We start from the raw sequence: 27,179 nt of genomic DNA, 5'->3' as shown, positions 1-27,179 counted from the left end.
TTTGGGGATAGTGAGGATGAATGGGAGAAACGAGGAATGACATAAAGAGAAAAGCAGCATGAAAGAAACATCCTTCCAACATGGCGTTTCAACCTTTACTCCTTTTGTGGAGCACTGAAAACTGCAAATATTCTCTAGGACTGCCTTAGTGATCCAAAAAAACAAAACATTGGCAATAAATTGTTGCTCACAGTGAATGTCCTTGTATTGCACTTCCTACATCAAGGGATGCTATCTCAATCTCCACTCTCCTTTGCATTGCGGGACATCAGACATTTGCTCTCCACCCCTTCCTGGGAGAACAAGAGCACTTTCCCATTCTGTGACGCTTACAGATGAACTAGTGACAAACTTGGCACGTTTTCTGAATTGCAGCAGCTTTTTAAATCCGGTATTGTAATTGCATTCTCTTATTTAACGATTCACTGCCGATGTCTGGAAAGGTCAGAGCTCTGTGCCCCTAGTTGAACATACTTTTCTTGACCAATGCCCTGTCACTCGATTCCTTCAACCCTCCCTCACCCTTTTTGAAGTGACTCAATCAATTTGTTTATTATGCCTAATGAATTACAATCATTACATAAAAGAATAACAAAAGAAAATTTAAAAGGAAAAAGAAAACCATCATAATATCACATAATGTCAAGTGCAGATAAAACACAAAGTGCGAAAGCTTGTGCTGTCGAGAACCTTACTAAAAGAAATGCAGGTTTGCACATCTAGGCAGTTATTGAAGGGTCTTGATTCAATCCTCTATCCTTATTAAAAACTTTATAAAGCAATGGTTAGGATTTGTGTTCGGGTCAAAGCCCAAATAGTATTGCTTGCCTGCACGATCGTATATTACGTTGGTTAAAAGCGTGACGTAATAACTTCCTCCTGTCCTTCATTATGGTTGGGCCCATACAGAGAAAGTGGAACAAGACCTCTTTTACCAACCTACATAGTCTACAGTCGTGTTTTTTTTTTTTTTTTTTTTTACTCTTCCTTACTCAAGGTGGAATATGGTTGAGTGACGATGAAGACCAGATCTGAAGAACATAAATTTGGACTTTAGGAAAGATGGATATCCAGTCCCTAGATATGGCTATGTTTTAGGATGTTATTGTTCAGTACCATCCAGGCATGGTTTCGTTTTGTTAGTGCTCTTTTGCCTTAGATTAGCCAGAGTTTTTTCATTGTACAATAAAGTGACTGACGTTTTTAAAGGTTGCATATGTATTTGCCATTTCCCAAAGGGTCTGTATCTGAAGTGATTGCAAGGAGATTTCCAAGCAAGCCCTCGCGGGCAAATATTCTGGGACATTTACTATTTCAGACCATAGTACCTTGTTGAGCAATATTTGTGTTGTTGCTCTTAATTTATGGTGAAGGTGCCCTGTCTCGCTATAATTTGTTTGATTATACCAGACTCCAGCCATATCCGTGCTGGGGGTGTGTATTTCAGCAGTGTATCAAGTTTGCTACTACTTTTTCAACATTGGTATCAAGGCGCCCCTTCAGTGTTTTATACAAGGTTTGAAATGCCAATAACCGTGCGCTCCATTTAGATTTGAGTTGCTGGTTTTGGGGCAAAAGCGAGCGTTTTGAATCCAAGATTACCCCAAGGAACTTATACACATCCACTTTCTCAATAGGTTAACCTTGTGGAAACCATTTTTGTTTTTTTTCCTTTCTTATTATCTACTACCAAAACCTTGGTTTTCAATAAATTAATTTTCATGCCCTCCCTAATTGACTGGATTGCTAAATCATCAGTGAGTCTTTGCAGACCTACTTTAGTTTGGCTTACCTTTTTGATGTACCTCCAGAACTTTGCCTTGTTCCCTACATCCTGCCTGGAGTGTCCCTCTGGGTATCCTCACCTTTTCAAGTTGGGTAGATCTTTCACTCACCTCAGAGTTCACCCGTTTTTCTTTTTGTTTAATTCACCTCTCGCCAGATCTGAGACTCCTCCATCACAGTGTCACATCCCCCCCGCTGCACCGATCTTGTGTGTCGGAAGAACACGGCATGCACCATCTACTCTATTGAACATCATTGTTCTTCAATTGGTTCATGGATACTTCCTGTTTTGTCTCATCACTGGCACTTCACATCATATCTCCGTAAGCTCAGTGTGAGTGAAATGGTATCGGTTTTGTTCTTTAGTGCCAATCACAAGTTCTGGAAAGCTTTAAGGAGGTCTGGACTGTTGTGTTTCTTTCCTGGTACAAATCATCCCTATTGCCAGTGGGTCATTTCCTAATTCTCAAAGTCAGAGCCTATTTAACTAATTGCTCTGCACCATTTTGCTCATTCTAAACTTCACCATGGTGTTGCTCCAAATTTACGCTGCAGAATTCTCTGCACAATTTGTGTGTTAGGCTGTGGCTACATAAAATCAGACACCATACACAGCCTGACAGATTTCCTCACAAACACAGCACACTTTAAAAAGATGCCTAACTGTTAATGCTTGCAACTCCTTTCTAGAAGTGGAGGGTCCTTGTGTCTGATCAGTCTCCAGGAAAGCCTAAGTTACTTCTGTCACTGCAACTGCCACCATGAAACACTTACAGACCTAGATCTGCACACCCCTGTAATATGTTCTAGGCTATCCTTGCAGGGGCTCACCCACTGTAATGGGCGAAGCCCAGTGACAGAAGAGGTGGGGCGATGTTCACCAATACTTCCATCTCTTCCTCCAGCCACAGGTTATTAGGGTTGCATTTATGTCACCCAAAGTCACTCATGAGAGTTTGGGTTAGACTTGGGTCCCAAGGAGTCCCCGCTCACAGAGCACATTCCTTGTGCACAAGCTGTAGGCAAAGCACTTCTAATCAACTTAAAGCACATACAGCAGATGGCATCCCTTGTGCAACATATGCACTTGCTTGGGCCACTGTCCACCAAGGCAGAGCGGCAATCTGCAGACCCCACCACCAGCATCACCACCTTCAAGGGGATGCATAAGACAGATCCCAGATGATGCTGTAACTCTTCCCCTCCACCCCCACAGTCTTCTTCTCAGTACAAGAGGACCCGACTCACTGCCGTACTCACACCGCGTCAACATAGTCTGTCTTACGTGTCCCTAGGGCTCAAAACCACTATTTAACATGAATGGTCCGGGCAAATAAGATTTTGCCATAGTGGAAATCTAAAAATGGTGGTGTGTGACAATGACAAATTGAAGACAATGTATACATCTGAGCCTTCTTATAGTCAAAAGTGCGACATGAATGCCAATGTATTTATGAAGGGGGAAAGGTGTATATCTGTCCATTAAAAGTGCTGGCAACATTTATTTTATGTATATGCTAACCTTAACTGTTTGCTTAGTGCCTGATAGGGTACAGTGACTCATGCCATACATGCGTGGATTGCATTCAACTGAATTAAAACCTAGAAAACAGGCTAGTATTTGTGAGATGTTGGAGCACATCTGTGGCGGGACCTTGATTATTGACCTGGTCACCTGGAAAGTTAGTGTTGATCTGGTTACCTGAAGTTCTTTAACTGGGCATCTCATCTTGCAGTGAACTATCTCAGCTGTCAGACTTTCTTTATGGTGTTGTGCGGCTAGACTGCAGAGACATCACCCCTGCTGACTAGGGCCGATTTATGCAACTATTTAGTTACTGTTTATAGACTACTCAGTCTCCGGTGTTAAATTGGGCTGGAAGGAAATAGTAGGGCAGGCATGGGATGTAGGAGGTGGCTTCGCTAGGTGAGCTTCTGCTTGTTATAGCGGTTGACAGGTCTGGTTGTGATTGCTCGTGGTTTGGGAGAGTTGGGTTTATTAACTGTATATTTTCCAACGCATCTACTCTAAGGTATTTAGGTGAGGTGGAGGGGCACATAATGCAGAATGAGGACCATCTCACTACATAGGAAGTTAAGCTATGCAGGAAAAGCTGATTACAGTATTTAAATTGTAACTCAGTACGGTGGGCCGTGTAAAGATGCTGTGCTTGGGCTTAATGACTTCTCAGAAAGACAGTGCTTTTTCCTTTTTGTGTAGACATAAAGTAGGTCTTGCATTTTTTGCCGGAAACTCACTTGGTGATGCCTGAATGCAATACATTGGCAAAACCATGACAAGGGAAGCCTTTCTCAGTTTTGTACCTCAATTACTCTAGAGAAGTGGCACCTGCTAACCCTTTTGAAGCCATTACATTAATCCTGGATATGTAAGATAGCTATGTAATGATTTATGGACTGATTGAGGGACAAGCATTTTGTCTTCTGAGCGTTTATGCCACAAATATAACCTTACTTGATAACTTGTTGAAAGTGTTGTCTCCTTATCTAGGAGTATCACTAATGTGGGCTGGAGCTCTCAATTGTACACTAAGTGGTAAATAACATACACAACTCTCAAAAACATCCTCCATGTTAAAAATAGGAGGGACAATCCCAAGTACTACTGAAAGTGCATGCCTGGTGAATACACTACTTCCCCAGCACCCTACAGATAGCATATCTCTTTTTACTTGGGATTATGCCGCACTCATAATAAAGTTGCCTACTCTTTGGTGAGTTATGAATATCAGACTAGATAGGACAGGGACTATCTGACTAAAGGTGAACTTTTACTGTAGAGGACATGAAGCTTTGACCTGTAAAATAGTGCATGTATTAATTTGTACGTTATAGATTTGAACCATAGTATCTCTTTTGTCCATTAAAGGATGCTTTCGCCAATGTTGGCACAAGTGCGGTTGACTTCACAACCCAAAATCCAGTAATTCCAAAGCCAAGGGTCTTCACTTCTGGCTGGCAGCCTTGGCATAATCTCTAAGCAATCAAAAATTGTCCATTTCTGTTTTTTTTGAGGTCCCGTGACTCAGAGGCTTGTCTGGATTCGGACTCCTGCAAAGCAGTAGAGAAGATTATGGTGAATGCTCCCAATGTCCAGTGGTTTGTTCTTCACTGTTCCACCTAGACTGCTTGCCTACAAGGAAGAAGCAAAGGTTTCAGGCAAATGCTTCCAGAGTCCAGCTAATGTGCCCATTGGAAATTGCGAGGATGCTTGGAGCTCTTCCTTTTCTCTGTCTCTTTGGTGGAGTTCTTTGATTGCCATCATGGTTGGCCCTGCCCATGAACCTATCTTGTCCCAATCTTTGCCAAAACATCCTCTTGACCTAACCCCTTAAAATATCTTGTCTTGCCCTTCCTTTGTGCGATCCAAGTCCCATGGCGCCTTCCATTCTGCCTTGATTCACGGTCTCTTGTTACCTTAGAACCTGACTAAAGGACGAAGGATCGTCTTCTGCGTCCTTACATAGTACCAGTGCTGGCCTCTCGTCATTGGTAAGCTGGGCTGGGATTCTCATTGAGGCTTATGATTCAGCAGAATGTTACAGAATTTTTCTGTGTTGCCTCTAACATAGGAACTGGCTAGCCTCCCAGAAGGCATTACCTTACCCACTGACATGGCTACCGTTGATCCCAGAGGGGATTGCGGTAATTGCGACTCTTGTTAGCTCAGATTTGTTTACTGTTTGCAGGTAAAGTCTTCCTGGTATACCTACACCAAGACATTGTTGGAACATTCACCACTATAAGCAAACTTCACAGGGGTAGGCAGACAGAATGTTTCTACCTGAGGGCTGAGAGCACAGTTCCCAGATGCTGGGTTTTAATATGATAATAAAACAGAGGTAGGAAAGTAGCTGGAACACAATTGGAGATCTACAGCATCATGTGCAACTGAACGGGAGATGTTAAATATAATCTGAGGGGGCATGCCTGAGTAAAGTGTTTTTTGTTAGGCTTGTATTGGAAAGCACAATCATGCACCAGTGCATCTGGGAAGGTAGGTCCTAACAACCCACAGAAAATTGAACAGATTACAGAAAATAGCATATTGTGGGGTGTACAGATGAGCCTTGATAATTTTGTCTGTCCACAATATCAACAAAGGCGAGGATACTATTGGCCTGGGTCCTCAAAAGAGAACTACTACTATCACCCATATGTACACAACTTGATACAGCAGGGGAATGTGTGGACACCCAAGTGATATTAATGAAGTATATAAAACTTCCTTGAAAAGATAGTCTACACTAATCCCCCCCCCCCCCTCCACTCCCCCATCATGATATGAATGATAAGTAGTGTGCAGAGTAATTCAAGACCTCAGAAACGGGTACTCGGGTAGTGATGCCCAGTCTATTGAAGACTGGGAGATTATGCAAGCGGCCACAAGAGAGGCTATATCAAACGTGACCCTGAAGTGAAACTAAAATCCCTTGGATTCTTCCCTTCAATTGTATTGTCAGAATTTGATGAGTTAATGATAAAGCTTCTATGGATGGAAAAGCAAAGCAGGATGTGGCTGAACGTTTGAAAAAAAAAGAATTAAAAAAGGGTAGAGGGATGTTAGGCTTACCTGCTTTTGAAATGTATTAAAGACCTGCACAACTGCGGAGGGACCCACTTTTGGGAAGAAACTGCTTGCTGGCCTCTTTAGGGCTGGAAAGTGTCTTCAAAAGGCGCGCCATATTTACTCCACGCCCCTCCACTCTACGCCACGCCCCTCCACTCTACACCACGCCCTTTCACTCTACGCCATAAACTTTTAACCATCCTGAACAGCAGCCACACTGGTGTACAACGTGGCTAAAACACATTGGTAAAGCCAATAGCTCTTGCATAGGCAAGACGTATAGGCTTTGTCAATGCTTTTTTTATCGCAAGTTCTTCACCTTCAAAGGAACAAGCAGCCTGTTTGGAGTCTGGGCCATGCAGTTGAGCCAATGTGCTACTTTAATTTAGGTAGCACGTCAGGCCCAGGAATGCAAATGGAAACATTAAGGTTGACACTAATAATTAAGCTCCCCGAGGAGAGTAGATTGGTCTCTGCAGGGTATGCTGCGTTGCGGGAAGACAGGATACAGAGAAAGGCAGTGGTTCTTAACCTTTTGACTCTGTGCACCCCCACTGAGTCATTACATGAATCCGGGACATCTGCTGGGTCATTATTGTAAGTCGGGAACTCCAACGTAAGCAGCCAGTCAAATTCTTTATTCGGTTTAATCAACCATAAAAGTAACATACAAATCACATTCAACTTCCTAAGAATCAATCTGAGAAAAGCTATTTTAAAAAAGTTATCATAAAGTGCAACACAGTATAATATAAATAATAATTTCCCTACTATATTCCTTATTTGCACTGCAGTGGAAACACATTTCTATATCATTCGACATATGTATTCCGTTTCAAGAAGCTGAAGGTAATAGAGAGCCGGCCTGCATTTTCTAATATTCAAAATCCTTAATAATGGAATGATAAATTCTTTCCATGGTTTAGAATATAACTGACAAAAGAAAAGAAAATGCAGCATGTTCTGGGTGATTTAAAGTCACATGGACCAGGATCATGAAGGGACTCGCAATATACTTTACTGGGGTATCAAACCAAAAAATGGGCAAAGCTGAACCTAAACCTAATGAGAGAAAACCTGTTGAAATAACAACAAGGAAGCAAAAGAGATAGCTCTACGCATTCAGTGGTGACCAGAGGCAAGAATTCGATCACTCTCTTCTTGCCCAACTCCATACGTTCTCTGTGCTCCCTTAACGCAGTACGTTTAAGCTGCTTTTTGACATAACTAAGTCATGGTATTTTGTGCATGTGGTCAAGACTCATCAATCCTATATTATTGTTCAAGTGCAGGTTCATCTTTAGACCAAATAGGTCACCATAGCATAATTGGGGCAGTTTGGATTTGGTGTAATAAGGGGACCAAACCTAGCTCCATATGACATAGTATAATTGGTAGAGTAGTCGGAACTGCAAGAAGTCTTTTAAGAAAATGTTTTTCTATTATCTACAAAGATGAATCGCTACAGAAGCCCCATACTCCTTCCCCATACATAATAGAACAACAGCTTGCTACATAGATGTTAATTTGTGCGTCAATTGGTTTAGATCCTAATTTCCTTACAAACCTAAATAAAGCCTCAAGAGTTTGGTCAAAACACCTTTTCCTAACCTCTATGAGATTGTGACAAGTACCTCTTTTTGATCAAATTGGACACCTAAATAGGAGAAGGTTCGTACATGGAGCAGCTTATCATTGTCAATAAAACAAGACTTTAAAGGCGAACGAGTTTTCCCAACCCCCATGACATGTGACTTAGATGTATTTGTTTCGGACCCAGATCACTCATAACATCTATTTAAAAGTAATTGCAGACCAACACCAGTTCTACAAATTAATACACAATCAGTCGTGTAAAGCAGAGCTGTAAGATTTCTAGATCCTACTCTCGGTACGTCAGCAGCCCCCTGCTTGAGAACTCTCAAGATCATTATTATATAAAAACGAACAAAAAGGAGGCTAATACGCACCCATATCTTACTCCACGCCTCATTAGTTCGAGCCTATAGCGGCAGCGCGCATGCGCTGCTCGCTTTGGGAGGCATGTAGTAATGGAGTATGGAATGATAGCTCCGTGGAAGCTCCACCCACTCTCCACCCATGGTTTTAATTGGCTCATGTAATTGCATTTCGTAAATGCTGCCGTCTGATTATTAGGCTTGTTAATCCCTCCTTCTTATGGCCATGTCTTCATTTGTACCCTCCCATGGCTACTAGCCCCTTTACTTCGAGTGTTACACAGTACGGTACGTTTAATTTAGACTGTGAGCACTACTTTGTCCGTGCCTTCTCCCCCCCCCTCCTTCTCCCCCCTCCCCCGCACCCCCATTGTCCTTGCTCACCCCTCCCGTTGTCTGTGATGCAATGCAATAGGTCTTGCGTAAATGCGAGTCCTTTTGCATTGCAAAGGCTTGTTTTTATAGGCGCAGTAAGTTCACCATCTGCCCCGTATCTTACTCTCCCAGACACATCTTGGTGCATCTGTGCTAGGAAATTGACCAGGGGTGTGTCTATCCCCATTCCCAACATTGCCATAGTTTCCCTCTCTTCACCCAGTGAAAAGCAGATATTAAATCCATAAATCCGAAGTAGTGCCATTCTTTACCAGTGTAAACTTGCTTATGACCAGGTGGAGATTGAGACATTTCTGAACAGTGCCCAAGTCTTTCCTGAAGTCATATTGGATGTCCACAAATCTCCTTCTGTCTTTTACCCAGGTTTCAAGATGATCAAGTAAAACCCTGTCCATTAATTTACATGTAAAATCAATCAAAGAGATTGGGTGATAGCATTTAGGGTCTGACCTGATTTTAATGGTCCCCAAATTTGCTACACAGCTTACAATATTAGTTCGCACAGGGAGCCACAGATTGGACTTTGCCAATAAGAGATCAGCTGGGACACCGTTCTGACCAGCTGCTTTATTCTTGGTGTTCTGATTTAAGGCTTTTGCAACCTCCTGGTAGGTGGGGGTGTCAGCTTTGGGGCACTCTTGCCTATGCAACTATCATCATTGAGCTCTGACGGAGAGATAGTACAAATGGGCTTCCCATCACTCCCATATAACTCCAAAAAATTACTAACCCTTTTGTCGGGAGGGGGTTGTGACATCAAAACGGGTATTATGGCTTTCTTGAAAAAAGAGGCATTAACAGTCTTCCAAAAAAGTCTGGGCCTTACTACCAGTTGCTTTGTATAATTTATTCCACGCCTCATGTCTAATAGTCGCCCACAGGCCATAAGTGCCTGATTATTTTGATACCGGGACACTCACCAACCAGTTATCCCTAGGTTTCTGTTTCAAGGCAATGATGAGATTGCTAGGAGTCCGCGAACAATTGCTAGTAAACCATCTGTGGGGTCTTTGGACTTTTGGCTTTCTATCGACCTGTAGTAATTTATTTATTGTTTGAGTTATGTCATCAAAAGCTTCTAACATACTTTTTGGATTTATTTCGCTTTCTAAGCAAACCAAGATTTGTGCCTTGTTTTCTAACCTAATCAATTTCTATGATTTGAATCTTAAACCAAAAGACCAAAAATACAAAAACAAGCATACACCAAAGAAATGCTCGCATATTGAAATATTTTGTTTAAATTACAGTCAAGTATAGACATTTTCAAATATTTAGTGTTCCTTCTTTAATTGTATATACTTTATTAATGTTGATATTATTTAATTTTGTTAAACAGTCGCTGACCCCCTGAATAGGCCTTGCGGGTCCCAGGTAAAGACTAGGGCTAAGGTGACAGTTGGGGCAAATTGGAGGAAGGCGTTTTTTAATAAAATTTACTTATTCTAAATGGGGCAAGGCCTGTACATATTTTAAAAACGGTTTCTGGTAATGCCATTGAAATGAGTACAGTTTAACTATTTTCTTAGAGCCTCTTTAACCCCCCACACACTTACTAAAGTTTATCCTGACTGTACAGTAGCAAACCCTAGAAGCCAGAATGAGAATGTGGATTTTATGGATTTAAGTTGGATGTGTCCAGAAATACATGCGGTGTTGGCAGAATTGGAAGCTAGGCTGCTAGTATCAGTGGGCACTGAAGTCTTCCTGACAAGAAAAGTGTCTACCTAGAGTACTTCAGCAACCTTGATTTAAAAAATAAAATTTAAAAAAAAACCGTAAAATTAAACAGAAATTCTAATCTTTAACCCCTTGGCTGCGGCGGGAATTCCGCCGCAGCGCTGGGGAGGGGTTTGGGGGCAGCGCGGTGGCGCTGTGCTCATGACGGAGCCACTCCGTCATGAGCCACGGTTGAGCTGTGCTCATGACGGAGTGGTTCCATCATGACTCCGCCCACTGCGCTAATCGCCCGCTGTACTGCTCGATTTTCCCGGCCTTCCGGTGTTGCAGAGCAATCCATATGACTTCAGTCTCTTTCCATCCGAGTCTAAGGACTGGAGTAGTGAGTAGGGCCTATCTATTAGACACTTGTGACACCATCCCGTGCTCCTACCCTTAGCTCAGGGCCTACACACATAGCCTAGGGGATAGATTCATTAGCCTTGAGGATAATTTGCCCTATAGTGAGGTTGTTTCATGGAGCTGTGTTGAATTCAGGCCTGGTAGGCCTCAAACGGGAGAGACTCCATCTTTCTTTCTGCTCCGGCAGCCCGGGACCTTTCCAGAGGGAGGGGGATGTTTTAGTTATGAGGTGTTATTCGCTCGGAGAGAACCGGTTCAGGCCGGCCCTTATCGAAGGATTGTATTTTTCTTCATGCCGAAGACACTACATCAGGCCGGCCGGCTGGGAAAGTGTCCTTGGTACGGGGAGGTACAGGAATTTGGTGGGCGGCAGGTTTCGAGCTGGAAATTTCCATGAGGGAATGCACTTCTATATTAGTGAAAGTCTGAGTGAGATAAGGGCACTTGCTTCTAGACCATAGGCGGCATCTGGCCGTTAGCAGAAGAGATATTACTTATTCCAGGGAAGACTGATGATGAACTTGAATCCAAAGAGGAGAGAGTAGCCGATAAGGACGAGGTTCCAGTGACTCGGAGAGGGAGAAGGGAGCAGACCCACAACTGCAGAGGGGTGACTTCCAGGCTAAGCCGAGGCATAGACGAGAAGGGAACCTAGATGACCATTGAGTACAGGCGACGTACCCTCAAGGTGAAGTCGATCCCTTTTTCTTTGAAGTGTATAACTTAATCTTTTACTTTCCTTGCAGGTTATATATGTATGATGTGTTCCGTAAATGTGCATGTGGCATTTAAATAAAGTATTTAGCTTATTGTACGTTAGCATGTGTTGTGTACTTTTGTATAGGAGGATAGCCTATTCTTTAGTCAGAGTTGCCTTAAAATGAACAGAGGTTAATCCTGGTCAGGTAAGTGGTAACTGGATGAGGGGGAAAACAAGCCCCTCGAACTAGAGAACAGGTTGTGATCAACTAATAGTCTTTGTGTGATCTGATATATAGTCCCAATTCCCCTGTCGTGTACTAATAGGATGAGCTCGTGCTAAGGCTGCCGTGTAGGTAGGAGATTCTGGGTCTGACTGAGGCCGCGAGATCGTGTGTGTGTCGCTGCCGAATGGGTAGGAGATTCTGGACCTGACCCAGGTCGCGAGACTTTGTGTGTTGCTACCGGATGGGTAGGAGATTCTTGGTCTGACTGAGGCCGCGAGATCGCGAGTGTGTCGCTGCCGAATGGGTAGGAGATTCTGGACCTGACCCAGGTCGCGAGACTTTGTGTGTTGCTACCGAATGGGTAGGAGATTCTGGACCTGACCCAGGTCGCGAGACTTTGTGTGTTGCTACCGGATGGGTAGGAGATTCTGGGTCTGACTGAGGCCGCGAGATCGTGAGTGTGTCGCTGCCGAATGGGTAGGAGATTCTGGACCTGACCCAGGTCGCGAGACTTTGTGTGTCGCTGCCGAATGGGTAGGAGATTCTGGACCTGACTGAGGTCGCGAGATCGTGTGTGTCGCTGCCGAATGGGTAGGAGATTCTGGACCTGACTGAGGTCGCGAGATCGTGTGTGTGTCGCTGCCGAATGGGTAGGAGATTCTGGGTCTGCCTAAGGCCGCGAGACTGTGGTTGCTGAGATTGCGAGGCTGTGAGGTCTTGAGATATATATATATATATATATATATATATAATAGGAATTCCCTGTCCTTAGGTGGTACGTATATATGTGGTTATTTGGGTGTAAAAAGACCCTAGGGAGGGGGTAACGTTCTGTTTTGGGTCAGAAGGGCTCTGTAGAGCGGGTTCCACCCGATCCGAAAACCCAAGCAGAACACCCGCACAGGCGGGGAATCAGCGCAGCGTGGGAGGAGCGGCGGCCAACGGCCGCAGCATGACGGAACCACTCCGTCATGAGCACACGGCACCCGTGGCTCATGACGGAGTGGTTCCGTCATGAGCGCTGAAAGGGTTAAACCTGCTACTAGTGAAGAGATGAATAGTAATCCAGTGGTTCCAGCCAAAGAGATCGAAAAGTGAATACTGGTTTAGAGATGTTCTCGAGTGGGCATCAGCAGAAGAATTGTATGTTAAAGCAGTTGGAGCTGATTTTAATACGTACCTGAGTGGGAGGTACCGCGTCGAAGCCTTACATCTGCCTGACAATAGACTATTTTGAGAATAGTAGTAGCGTACTATGTTAGTTATACTTGTATTGTTGTAGTTTAGTGGGCCCTAATATGTCGGTGTGACAACCAGGGCGCCTCAAACAGGATTGGACGTGGTACAGGAAGGGATGGCACTGTATTTGATATAATGAGCTCCATAATGACGAATATAATTGAGGCTGTTAAAAGAGGAGGGACTGAAAAGAGCGCTCCTGTCAAACAATTTGTAACGTGCTTAAACAACTGATTTGTCCAAAGCACTGACTGCTACGTCTAGACTGTAAAAGTATGCATATGTAATCATAGCTATATACATTTTCTGGGTCGCTACTCTAAGATAGTCATTGCCGTTTATTATTTCTCTGTTTTAATGTTAACACTTATACAGTTAAACAAGCATTGGCATAGCCAATAGGTCTCGCTTTTGGGACCTTAAGTGATTTTTTAGAAGTAATTTTGTTACAGTGAGTGGTATTATGTGGGGTGTATGTTGTATTTATTGTTTTGTTTTTATGTGTTATGTAATTATCTGGTTGTGGTAGAAGGGTAGAGGGGTATAGGGGTAGTAGAGGGGTATAAGAGGGTAGAGGGTTAGAGTGTTAGTAGAGGGGTAGAAGAGGGATCGTAGAGGGATAGAGGGTTAGTAGAGGGGTAGAGCGATATTTGAGGGGTAGAGGAGTGATAGTAGAGGGGGTAGTAAAGGAGTAGAGGTGTAATAGGTGTTGGTGAAACATCTTCATATACTGCTCTGCTTCCACTACCGGGGGATCTTGATAGAAAGCTTACAAAACCAGATGTTCATATGACCACTTCATACGCAGACAGCCTGCTGGGTGCTTGGAAAAGTGTTCAGGCAGAGAGCAGTTGAGTAAAGCAATGACCCTGAAAATGGAATCTCCTTATGTTAGAGGAATAGGAGCACAATTGATTGGAAAGGTTCAAGGTCCTGCCGACATTGAAAACTAAGCCATCTTGATTGATCTGCTTTCCCATTGCGAACCTGCGCTTAAAGCCGTAGCAACACCAGTGTTAATTATTAAATACCGCTGCTAAGCACCGTGAACCACCCACTCCAATTAAACGTTGATATTATATGTTGTGCTCGCACTTTAGGCGCTTACATTCTGTGCCATGGTGCAAGTAAGTGTTCCATTTGCCCCCACTTAATGGGCAGGTGAATATTCCCAATCAATCTGCCCAGGCTGCCCGAGCGAAGTAAATCCTGCAGGGTTTTCAACAACATCATGCCATCCTCGGTGTAAATAAAAGCAACCTCTGTTATTAAATGCCAGTGCTGAGCACCGCGAACCACCGGCTTCAAAACACTGTAACATGGTTCAGTTAAATGTTCCATTTTGCGGGGCCTGTTGCTGGCTACACGGAGCGAGTTTTGGGGCACATTTTGCCAATATCAGCCTGTGTTTTGCTAAGAGATGTTCAACATGTGCACTCGAGTCCGCGACACTGCAGGAGGCAGGGGAGTGTGAAAGAAAATACGCGCTGTTTTTTGTTTTTGTTTAAGTTAAAATGTGCGCGAGCTCCATGCGCTTCTATGACAACGTATTTTACAAAGAAACGGAGTGCAATACATATTGTGCGTGAGCTCCATGCACTTCTCAAACACTGTGTGCCATGGTGTAAGTAAGTGTTCCATTTTGCGTGGCCTGTTGCTGGATACAGAGGAGCTGGGTTTGGGGCACATTTTACCTGTATCAGCCTGTGTTTTATTGAGAAATGTCACAAATATGCACTAAAGTTAGCGAGAGTGCAGGAGGCAGGGGAGTGAACGACATAACGCGCTGGTTTTTTTGGGGGGGGATTTAGAATGTGCGTGAGCTCCGGGCACAGTGCTTAATTGGTGTTGGTGAAACCTCTTCATATACACCTCCGCTTCCACTACCCCGGGATCTTGGTAGAAAGCTTATAAAACCAGATGGTCATATGAATACTTAATTTGCAGACAGCGTGCTGGGTGCTTGGAAAAGTGTTCAGGCAGAAAGCATTCGAGCAAAGCAATGACTCTGAAAATGGAATCTCCTTATGTTAGAGGAATAGGAGCACAATTGATCGGAAAGGTTCAAGGTCCTGCCGACATTGAAAACTAAGCCATCTCGATTGAGGGATTTAATCTGCTTTCCCATTGCCAACCTGCGCTTAAAGCCGTAGCATTACAAACAAGCACGCGGCAAAATGGAAAGAAAAGCAGGATTCTGAAGAAGGGGAAACACGCTTTCAACATTTATGCGGCAAAAGTGAAAGCGAACATTTATAAACAAAATCAGCTTAAAGCCGCCGCGGCAAAAGTGAAAGCGATTCCCTTGCGGGAGCGAGCGGCGCCAGGAGAGATAATTGATAAGACATGGCGAAAAAGCTCACTCCCGCAAGGGAATCGCCAGACGTGCACGTGTTGCCATTGGAAGCAATGCAACGCGTGCACGTTTTTGGATGAAAATCTGTGCCGAATACCAAAGGTTTTTTTCCTAAGTAGCGCATGCGTGCTGTGTAGGCGAGACCTAAAAAATATATGGGAAGGGTCCATGGGCCTTCCTGAGCAGCAGATGTGTTGTGGAGACCTATGGAGCGAAAAGAGCTTATCACTTTTGTTGAAGAAAGTCCCCCACCTGTGCCGTCCTACCTGCACTTGCTTTTTGATTGATTTGCCCGATAATTTATTTTTAATGAGCTCTCTAGACTGCAGGTTTGCCGCGGGTGTTCTGTGTTTTCTTTTAATTTTGCCAAGCAGGTTATCAGCCTCTACTGGCCGAATGATGCAATCATAAGTTACCCCCAACTCATAGCTGAGGGTCCAATGCTCTCTGAAACCAGGCTGTGGGGTGACTGTCAAACAATTTTCCTAGAGCGTGTGGAATTCAGGGGCAATTAGGCTACCTTGTCATACGTATTGCTGGTGTCTCTAGAAACCCAAACACCAGATATTACTTCAATCTCACTGAAATGTCAAATACCTCCCAAAAGGGAAGTCCAAACCTTCAGATTCTCCGTAAACAACCTAATGCTTGAATTTTTCTCTAACCATACCAACTCCAAACAACTTCAACTATTTGTTTTGGAAAAGTGGATGCGGCATAATAGAGTGGTCGACCTCGAAGCTGGGGAATCAGGTTTGAGTCTCGGCAGGGACTCTCAACATCCTGTGATTCTGGGCAAATCTGTTAATCTCACTGTGCCTAACAAAAATGAATGTGTCTGTCTGTAACACATCTGGTGCTCATGTAAATCGCTCCGATACCTTCGGGTCGAGATTGCGCTATATAAAACTCCCCTTTTTCCAAATGAAACACACAAGTGCAAACCAAAACCTTTAGCACACTGGGACCTTGCTGAAAATATCTTTCACAAGAGGGGGAGGGACAGAAGGGCTTTTTAAAGAGGTCCAGCACCAGTACCCAGTCAAGTCAGTCAAGTCGGGTCTGGTGGCTCAGTGGACTAATGCGTCTGCTGCAGGGGCCTGTGTTTGACCTCATGGTCACAGGTTCAAATCCCGGCAGGTCCACTCAGCCTTTCATCCATCTGAGGTCGATAAAATGAGTACCATTGAGTTGGGTAACAATAAACATCTGTTATTCAGCGCCAAGATACCCGTAGTGGTGAACGTGCGCTTTACAAATACACGTGTTATGTTGTTATGTTAAAGCAAATGTGGATGCTGTTCCTCTAAAGGTAATGCCTAGTTTATTATTAGAAGTAACAAGACCATCCACTAACAGGTACGTGGTGGTGGTGTGGAGATACTAGGAGGAAAAGGGGGGATACAGGGGGGGGATCCCGCTGTGGCGGAACTAGGGTCCTCACACACCCAGCAAGATAGGTGTCATGCTTCATCATCTGGACCTGCTCCTCGTCGGTGCAATACCCGATGGGCACCCGCAAAGGGGCTCTTTTTCGGAGATCTTTTATTCCTTACCCGTATGATGAAGTGGGAGGGTGTGGCCCGTGCGAGTGTAGATATAGTGAAGTGCAGTGAGTGCGTTAAAAAAGGTTAGATATTCCAAATAATATTTTTATTCAGGTTGGTAATCTACTTTGTTAAAAACGTGTAGAGTGGCAGCTCCCCTGATGCGAGGGTTCAGTTGAAGCTATGCTCATCTTGTGGAGTAAACGTGTTTCTTGCCTACTGGTTGCCCAATACCGTGGAAATTCTTTAGGACCTAATAAATGTAAACTGAATCTATCTACACTCTATGGTGCAGCTACTAGCTAGCTACCAAAGAAAACACTTCAAAAAATCTCTCCAGTAGTGCTGTTCGATGACCTTTCTCATTTGGGAATGGCGCCTCTTCCAGTACGGTGAATGTCTCGAATAGTGGTGTCTTGTCCAGCGGGGGACCGCAGTAGATCACCTACCCACATCGCCTGTACCTTGCTGAAAATAAACCCTTCCTTAGCAGCCAGGAAACAAAATTGAAGAAAACAGAACTCCAGATCACCTCATGAATCTAAAGTTTCTCCACGCAACACACAGACTGCTCATCACATCCAAAGCAAAGTACTTTATCAAAACCATCAATAAAGCCGCTAATAGAAGCATAATTATCCTCAATACAGTCGAGCATGTATATCAATTCTCTGCTTGACCCTTAATACAACTGATATAGCGTTTCTCAAAATAAGAAAAATGCACAAATATCGTGTGAAAATTATTTTTTGAATAATTAGAGTTTAATGATGCATGGAATCGTAACCGATTAATTAATGTCTTTCCACCTAAAGCACATTACCTAGGTCACCTAAAAGTGTAAATAAATGCTATGAATAATTCTGGCACATTTTCATGAAATACTTTATTATTTTCAAATGGATGCACATTCTTGTTTTCGGTTCAAATATCTTTGCTCGTTCCCTTCCACTCCCAATCAGTGTCCCGCCGTAAAGTTATCTCTCCCCTTGTTTCCGCGAAGCATTAATTAAATGATGTCAACATAATAGCGATGTACAACATTTGTTAAAAAGTGTGTATTGTGAAAGGGGATTCCATTATATACCCAAAGTGTCTTTTCCAAGGAATTCCGCTGGAGACATGTTGGTGTTAGTTCTACGAGCCATTGTTTAAGAAAGGTTTCATTTTTATTATACATCTCCAGAGTGCAGTTGCTGAGAAAGCAAGTGTAAGAATTCTCTTACTGTAAGAAATGGGTTAGTGCTAAATAATAGCGTTGTTTTTAATTACTACATTGTTGTCTTTGATTTGCCAAATGCGACCTTAACCATTATCATACCTTTCTGAATTTGCAGAATCTATTAATAGCTTGTTTGATTTTTCTATAAAACTTTGGGGATTTTGTATTTCATTGGGTTCTTTTACCATTTTCCTTGTAGGCGACTTGACATGCTGTTGGTTATCTTTGAGATAACACTTAGACTTTTTGCTTAGACTATGACTAACTAGAAATTATATAGTATTTTTCTGTACTTCTATACCTTGGGCATTCTTGGTGATCCATGCATTTCTTTCTCTGTACTGCATTTCTGTTATTCTGTAATAAATGCCCTTTTTGCTTATGTTTGATCTTGAACTCAGTCCTTTTAAGCGTCTAATATTTTTTTCTGTTTAACTCTGCTAACTTGTAGTTTCCTAATCAGGATTGTAGTCTCTAACTGCTAGATCAGCTGGAGAGTCTGGAGCCAAATTATTATGGTAAAAGGTTTGAAGTGATCGGATATTGAGGTTCAGATAATTATTGAGGTTTTGCTCCCTCACTCTACAGACCAGTGTAGAGCTGGAAACCTATTCTTGATTGAAAATATCTAGAAGATCTGACAGCACCTTGACAAACAAAGCCTGCTTCCTCACTTGCACCCACCCCTCCTCATAGAATACCGCAATAGTCATCCTTCAAAGTCATCTCTTACAGATCCCACCAGCATACTCTACTCTCTCTAAGCCACTTTATGAGGATGATATCCTACCCTTGTCCTTCATCAAAGATCTCTCCAGGGCTGCTCTCTCACTTTAGTTAACTGTTGACACCTCCCTCACTCAGTTCATCTTCCCAGAAGTTCTCAAGGCAGGCCAGATGCTCCAACTCCAAAGGAAACCTACACTAGACCCTGATGACCTCTCCTGCTACCGGCTCATCACTCTCTGACCCTTTATTGTAAAGATCATCAAAAAACCTGTCTATTCCCAACTCCAAGATCACATAACTGCTTACCGTCTCCTGCAAGACTACCAGTATGGCTTCAGATCATGCTGAAGAATGGAAACCACTACTGTACACATTGTAGACGCCTCCCTGACCATCAATGAAGATGACCCTTGCCTCTTGATATTGTTGGACCTCTCAGCTGTCTTAGACACAGTTGATTATGCCACCCTCATCCACACCCTGGAGTCTTGAATACAATTTGCTAGCAATATCCATCACTGGTTCTCCTTTTACCATTGCAACAGACTCCAGTTTACCTAGTCTTCCATAAGGTGGTCTGTCCTCATCTGCTACATAAAACCCCCTTGGACTCTTCTCACAAATAAAAGCATCAAAAATCACCAGTATGCCAATGATACAAAACTTTACTTGAAAGTCTCCACCACTGCAGATATCCAACGCCTCAAACACTGTCTGCACTCATCAAGACCTAGGTGTCCAGCAGCTAGCTGAACCTCATTTGCACCAATACAGAGTTCCTGTTATTTGCCAAAAACGACAAGAAAGAAATGGTTCATTGACATGAACCTTGACTACTTTGATCTCCAAAGCTCACAGCATGACAAGTAACTTGATTTAACCCTGGACACCGACCTCGCCATCAAGGAATCGCATTGCCAAAAAAACAAATATAGCCTGGTACCACTCTCTCTTCTAAAGAAAATGAAACACATTCTTCCTGAAAGCGGCTTTAGAACTTTTATTCTAAAGCCCTTGTACTCGTACATAAGGATGTACTGAAAAAAGTATGATAACATCACTCACAACCTGCTGGACCACCATTGATTCCCTTTGTCGGCCCACACATTTTCAAACTCCACTGTATCATTAAAAGCTATTGCGACCAGTACCCCTTCTTATCTTGAAGACCATGTCATCATCTCTGGTGACTTTTGGCACACCCACAACCAGGACACCATCAGACTGGAAATGAGATTACAAAAGAAAAAAAGGCAGCAGGACTTTGGCAGCTATGCACCCAGAATCTGGAACAACATTCTTCTATTAGGACCACCTCAATGCTGCTCCAATGTAGGAAACAGACTTGCCTCTTTAAAAATGACTACATGACCATGCTGTAAAAGCGTGTTTCTTCTTCCACAGTCCAGTTACTTCTGCCATAACTCATTGATTGTATGCTTGCTTTTGACCCTGTACAATGCTTTGCTGCGTTTTGGTTAGGTTTGTGCTGTACACATACACAGGTACATGCATACATCCTTTTTATGCCTTCGCTTTCAGGTGCCCGGGTAGTTGAACAGTCCAGGCTTGCTCTAGGAGGATGGTATGGAGTACGCATGTAGTTCTGCCAACTCTCGCATCACATACAATAAATCCAGCATCTGCGTCTTGGTATGCTTCTTGATAATGATATAACTTTTCTTATTGTTGAGGAAACCTGTTCAGTAGCTCTAGTAAGTTATTTTGGCATGAATTATACTTCTGACAACAATATCCCAGGAACTGTCATTTCTCTGTGTTTATGCTTTGTGTGGTTCTGCCTTGCCGGAGCCAGCCCTCACCCGTGGGACTTATAAAATACATTTAAATGGTGCACGCTGCCTGGGTAGTGCCTACCTTTCCATTCACATTGTTATTAGGTACAAATAAGCACACTGGTTTCTGCCACTCTGGGTGCCAGCCCTCCATGGTTGAATGAGGAACCCTTTAAATCATCTGTTAAGATTCGACTGTTTAGGCCGGTACATCACCTGCACAGTAAACCGCCATGTACCCCATGCCTTCTTGCCTGACTACGTGTGAAAACTAGTATCCTGGCTTTTTATTTTTGACCCTGGTAACCTACCTTGTGCCCAGAGGCCTGCCCATGTCCTTGGCAGTGTGATGTTTAGCACTTGTCCTGTGACCTGGCTGGTCACACCAAGCATTCTGTCATAGTAAGTGACCTACTGTCCCTGTCCTAGGTACATCCTGTAAAGTGATGGTGGCAGCATACCTTGTTTTGTGAATTATTAGTGTGATACTTCGAACCTTGTGCTGACATTCCATATGTATGTAGTGTGTTTTTAGCATATGATGCTAATAGGACTCTGTGTGAGGTGTCAGAATTGTGGCCAGTGGAATCCATTTTGAATGTCCCTTGTTAGCGTGGCATAAGATAAAGGTTGAGAATAGCTTCATCCGACAATGGAAGTGTTTTACCTGCATTACGGTGGCTAGAGAGTGGAAACCCAGACACCGAAGTGAGAAGGATGGAGATAAGGCAGTCTTTAGACTTTTCATGTTAGCAAAGGATTGTGGATTAATTCTTCCAACATTTCTAGACGGTGCCTGCCTTTTTGTCTGTCTCTGATTACTGCTTCAGGAAGGGGATGGCAGCCAGGTGCAGAGTTCACACTTCATTGTGCCCAAGTTTTGGATACCCCTTCTTGGGGCCAGTCCACATTACTCCCTGCTGTGAGGGTGGTAATTTTGCACAAAGGCTGCGCCTAGAGTGGAGCCTGAAGATTGCAATTGAAACCGGACCGGTTCTGAAACCTTGGTCAGTGGATCCACATTACCTTTCTGTTAAATTTGTATAATACGGGAGCCTCTTTCTTCTAGTTTCTAGTTCTTGATGACCATGGAAGTGAGTGACAGACTTCTGAAAGGACTGCTGTATGATCAGGACTGGTGTCTGCATGACAGCAAGTCTCTCAGAGGTGAGAGGACATCATTTGAAGTCTGCACTTCATGCTTTTAAAGCTGATAGTCTGTTTAGAGCCTATAAGCCTGTCTGCCTACCTGCTGATAAAGAGAAGGAGCGAGCCTGGCCCTACAGGAGGATATAGTGTAAAGGAGGAGCAGCACAGCACGTTCCCTATGTGGGGAATAGCAAGAGGGAGGGAGAGATTGCCCGAGGAAAGCCCAGAGCGACCCAGGTGAGGAAAATGGTTCCCTGGTCTCCCTAAATGGTTATGAGCTTGAACCATGTCAAGAGTTTTGCGTGGACGAATCGTCAAATTACAAGGGCTCCTAAAAGTGTATTACGCTGCCAACACTGGAGATTGTGTGCTCCAGCAGCATTGAGTGGTGCACTATGATCGGCTTCGAAGTCACAAATGCCAAAGTCCTCTGTGCGGTGTCAAGATTTTCCTGAAGGCCACACCCGATGAGCCTGTTCCCCTTCTGCACCAGACCTAGAGAGGCTGCAACTGCTGAATATGGGAAGCTACTGGAGGAGGCCCATTGCACTGAGAGTGCACTTCAGGGTCCCAGAGTCTCTGCCACCAAAGCTCTGAAGCCACCACTGCAGGAGAGGGACTGCTTCATGTGTCCCTGCCTAAACCAAATGCCAAAAGCAGGTAACTGCAGGACATAAGAACCGAATGTGAACTAGAGACTGGGAAGAGAGCTGAAGCTTGTTGCATGAACTAAGACTTTTTCCGTTGCAATATTAAAGCAAGTGCAAAGCAAATTGAACTGCTTGACACATGTATCATTTTGGGGTGATTGAGTGACTGCACCTGGGCCTAACCAGTGCTGTGTTCCCGATTAGGATCCAGGTGTCACAGGCACTGGGGATCTCCAATGGTGGAAGTGGGCACTAAAGTGTCTAGGACCTACAATCGAAAGCAGGATTTTAACCCTTTATAGCATACCTCTAACTGTGCTCTTTAGTATTAGGTAATGTGCGATTAAATTACATTTGCTCAAAAATAACCACTTGGCTGGACAATACTTTATTGGTCTTTTGTTGGACTGTTGAGTTCTGGGCTCTTGGTCACAACACTATTTTCCTGAGAAGCCAGTGTCTGCTTGCCCTCGCTACTCTGCAAAGGGTTGTATTTAGCCTAGTTTGCAGAGCCACAGTAGGATGGACTCATGTCACTAGTGGCAGGCAACATCAACCAGCACAATTGGCGCCCAGTAGCCCCTGTCTGGCCTGTTGCCTCCCAACCCCGAACAGTCTGACAGACTTGTTGACAGATCATCCATAAATACATTTGCTCCCCTCCAGTTTTAATTGAGCAAGATGGGATTGCCATTTTGAAACTGATGGACTACTACTGTGATAATGGAATATAACATTTTGTTAGCTACGTTTACTTTGAGGAACACAAGTCCTCAATAGTTATATTTTCTTTAATGCGTAATTCCACAGTCTTATTTTAACTTGTCCAAACTGACACTGCTCTGTACAAAGGCTACTACCAGTTTGGCAGATATGGAGTGTCAAGGACTCATCCGATTTAAAACTTGTTAACCACATGCTATCATCTGAGTGCACTGGCTACCTGTGAGATTCTGTATCTAATCTACGTCGGCATTAGCCGTTGTCTTAAGCTCTGCATGACCATCTCTTTTCTTGGAGTTGTTTGACTTTCTAGTGTGCATGAGGGTAGAACATAAGGTGCTCAAACTAAGTCTTTCAAGTGCATTAATGAAAGCAATGGCGAGTCAATTTATTTCAAGTGCACTGCCTGTGAGATGTAGTTCCCGCCCAGTGGTTCCCAGGCGGCCCACTTTCGTTTGGTTTCCGGGTAAGTGCTAAAGTTGTCCCCACTTGTCTTTTCTATACTGTGCGCTGTTGTGGTGTTATTGTAGATTTCATTTTTCAGCTTTTGTGTTTCTAATCTTATGCTCTTCTGTAAGGGATTTGGATGCCTCTAATAATGAGATGGTATTTTAAAATACATGTAAAACAAATGAAGCGAGAAGTAGTTTTTTTTGTTTTATGTTTGAAAGAATTATTGTACAGTATCCAATTATCGGTTTTGACAAACGATCTTATCTCCTTTTTTAGTACTGCAGACCACTAAAGACGATGCCACTGCACTCCATTGCAAGGTGGTGTGCCTGATTCAGAGTGGCAGCTTCAAGGAAGCTATGAATGTTATCCATACTCATACCAAAGTGTTGACCAGGTGAGCATCCACAGTGTGCGTTGCGGGACTGTATGAATGGTGCCAAGATGTTTATACATTGCAGGTTTTTCACACAGTTGGTTGAAACATTTGTTGTTATTTTCACTATTACTTGTTAACCGTTTGCAGAATATTGATCCGGTGTGCTATTCCAGATTGCATTGTAAATTAAGTTGACCATTAGGCATTATTTAATTAATGATAGGTTGTTGTGTACAGTGTTTGTGAACTGTGATAACCTCTTTACGATGTTTTCTTCAAATGCAACGCAGTTTTTGTGGTTGATCTAATGCCAGATCTGTAAGAAAATGTTACCATTATTTTCATATGGGAGTGGACTATAAAACAAGGTAATGAGTTCTCTGGTTGCCATTGATGTCTGCAGTGTAATGATCAAAAACACAAAAGTTGAAGAGAGGAACGGTTGCAATACGTTTAACCATAAGCAATATCTTGGGGTAGCATTGCAACCCATAGTTCTTTTGCCCTCCTTGCCATCTCAGATTAGACCCAGCCGTATGCAAATCAGTCTTAGTCCTGCTCCAATTGGAACAGTCCAGCACACACTGTGATGCCAGGTTCTCTGTAAACTGGAATACAAGCAACCAGAGGCTGTTTTCATCCTGATTGAAACTTTTCAGTTGGTTGTAGCTTGCTTCCCGTGATTACTGTGCTACTGGAATCATGTTATACCCGACTGGTGAGTCCTAATCCCGGTGAAACTGGTAATGGGTTGCTTGTGTTCTTGTTCAGGGAGGACCTGAAGTGGTAGTTTGGACTGGACTGTTCATATTGGAGCAGGGTCATGACTGATTTGCATATGGCTGAATCCAAACTGAGGTGGCATGGTAGATAAAAGAATAATGGTTCCGAATGCTACGTCGAGAGTGTGCCAGTAGTTAGACTTATTGCAAGCGATCCTTTTTCATGTGTTTAACATAGAGCAATTAAGTTGCTTTCCTTTTTGCTAAATTGTTGGGATTGTGTTTTTTACTAGCACTTGTATTGAAACTGCCTTTCTGATGCGTAATTGCATTTTTAGCTATAGTTAAAAAAAAGTTTTTTCCTTTTTTTATTTGTGACGTACAACAATGTTTCAACAGATGATATTCATAGGCAATTATACAGAGCATGCATAAAAATTGCAGAAAGGAAGAATCAGGGAAACATCAATGGTTATTTTAGAAATTTGAGGAGCAGTCTATATTTAAGAAGAATGAGTACAAAAACAATATCAGCACTATATACATTGAATATGGGAGTAACCCATAAAGACTTGTGCACAATAGTGCTCGTGCAATTATGTGGGTGGCGCAAGTGGCATGTGAAGTAGAGCAAAAAACAGAGAATAGCCCCCTTGACTTGGACTCCCACCGATGTCTTGGAACTCAGAAGTCGCTTTGTAGACTTGGAGAACCTCCATATTCGATTAGGACACTGTACCCCTACGAATTACAGTCCCTTTATTGGACGTCCGCAACTTGACGCCGGTCCATTTCTGATCGTTTTTCCTCTTCTCCATTCGAGTATTACATGGTCCTTGGAAGACTGGATGCGTGCGTCAGCTCTGATTATTCTATCAGATTCTCCAGACACACATCTGGTTGTACCTCCCTGGATTAATTACATACCACACCATGGGTATATACCTGGGAGGACCTACGCATGGAATTTTAACCTGCCCCACTACAGCACTGAAAAATGTTGTAACTTGGTCCTGAAGATAACCTGACAGGCCGGAACGCCGTCGACCACCAAGCGCACTTTTGGCGCACTTTCGGTTCTATAACTTGTTGATGACTGCATGTCCATATTAATTGCATTTGGAAATTGTTGCAGATTACTAACCATCCGAGTGTTTATGCATTAATTTTTGTTGTGCTGTTTTAGCTGTTTTTTGCTCTGCTTCACTTGTCCCTAGCTTTCCAAAACCACTGATATGTTGGTCTGTTATGAATATTCTGTATCGCTCCTTGAACTAGTAGTAAGCAACCCGGTCGTCTTAGAACCATTTCACTGTACACCGCCAACACAGTGCTGAAGTTTATCTGTGAGTTTCTCATCTATTCTTCTTGGCCCTTCTTACACAATCCATAATATCTTTACTTCTTTCCCCAGTTGTAAGATGGAAATACAGTGACCTTGCTATGAAATGTTTTCTGTACGGTCTGGCCAGTAAAATCTCTCGTCTCTTATCTGGCATTGAAAGTTTTAAAACAGATGAATTGCCATAGCCAGGTAGAGGTATTTGTGGCATAAGTGTTAAAGTACATGATGTGGGCGGGTGGTGTAGTCTGATTTGATTGTTGTGGTGTGGATAGTTGCTGAGGAGTGTACTTCATCCATCTTCCGCTGTCTTTTGCCAAACATGGAGGGAAATGGTTATTACTTCCCAAAAGTTTCACCTGTTTTCCACTATTCCTCCATCTGCCTCATAAGATGGGTAATATCGTTTATGCAAACTAAGAGTAAATTATAGATCGTAGTTGGATATTTTCCTACCAGTGTGTAGTATTTAAATAATGAAGTAAAGTTTTCTTTTAAGACTCGCTGTAAACATTTATCTTGGATCATATGATGCCATGGTTGCAGATAAATATATTTGTTTTCTTGTTTCAGCAGTGATGTGATCGCCTTTGAAAAGGCTTACTGCGAGTACAGGTTAAATCGAATTGAAAATGCACTGAAAACGATAGAAAACACCGGCGAACAAACAGACAAACTCAAAGAGCTCTATGGCCAAGTGGTAAGTTGGCAGCTGTTGATCGTTCTTGATCAAAAATAATGTTTAGGCAGACAGTTGCCACACAAAAGTAGAAGTTGTTTTGCTTAACATGTTGTTTTACTCTATATGTCACCTGGGGGTTCTTATTTTAAATAGTTATATTTAAGACTTGCTGTACCGAAATTCAGGAATGCCACACCACTACAAATATGCTTATTTCCTATTGACGAGTCCAGCATTATCTTTCAGTGAGTCATTCGGTATCTATGATTAAACAAATATTTTCATTTATCTATGTTTATAGGTAAAATGACAGATATTAAGTTCTGAGATTATCAATTGGCAAATGTGTCCCAATTAAATAAAAAGGCATTGCCAAAGATGCCAGCGTGAATTTATTGAAAGGAGGTACATGGTGAAATCTAAAACTACTAAACAAAAAAAAAAGAGCCAAA

At 43.0% G+C, this 27,179-nt stretch overlaps 1 protein-coding gene across 2 annotated transcripts in view; it reads left to right on the top strand.

The window, feature by feature from the left end:
* Positions 1-27,179, top strand: part of SRP72 (signal recognition particle 72) — a 259,141-nt gene that overhangs the window by 24,185 nt on the left and 207,777 nt on the right. The window contains exons 2-3 of one of the 2 annotated variants that reach the window (XM_085641079.1): positions 23,879-23,999; positions 26,622-26,745. In XM_085641079.1, the coding sequence (XP_085497205.1) occupies positions 23,879-23,999; positions 26,622-26,745 (245 nt within the window). Of the gene's footprint in view, positions 1-23,878; positions 24,000-26,618; positions 26,746-27,179 lie in introns of both variants that reach the window. The other variant, XM_085641078.1, reaches the window with a different exon arrangement.

This window comes from Triturus cristatus, chromosome 2_2, assembly GCF_964204655.1.
Source record: "Triturus cristatus chromosome 2_2, aTriCri1.1, whole genome shotgun sequence".
NCBI classification, from domain to species: Eukaryota; Metazoa; Chordata; class Amphibia; order Caudata; family Salamandridae; genus Triturus; species Triturus cristatus.
Note: the sequence above shows the minus strand (reverse complement) of the source record. Positions and strands in the feature narration are given on the sequence as shown.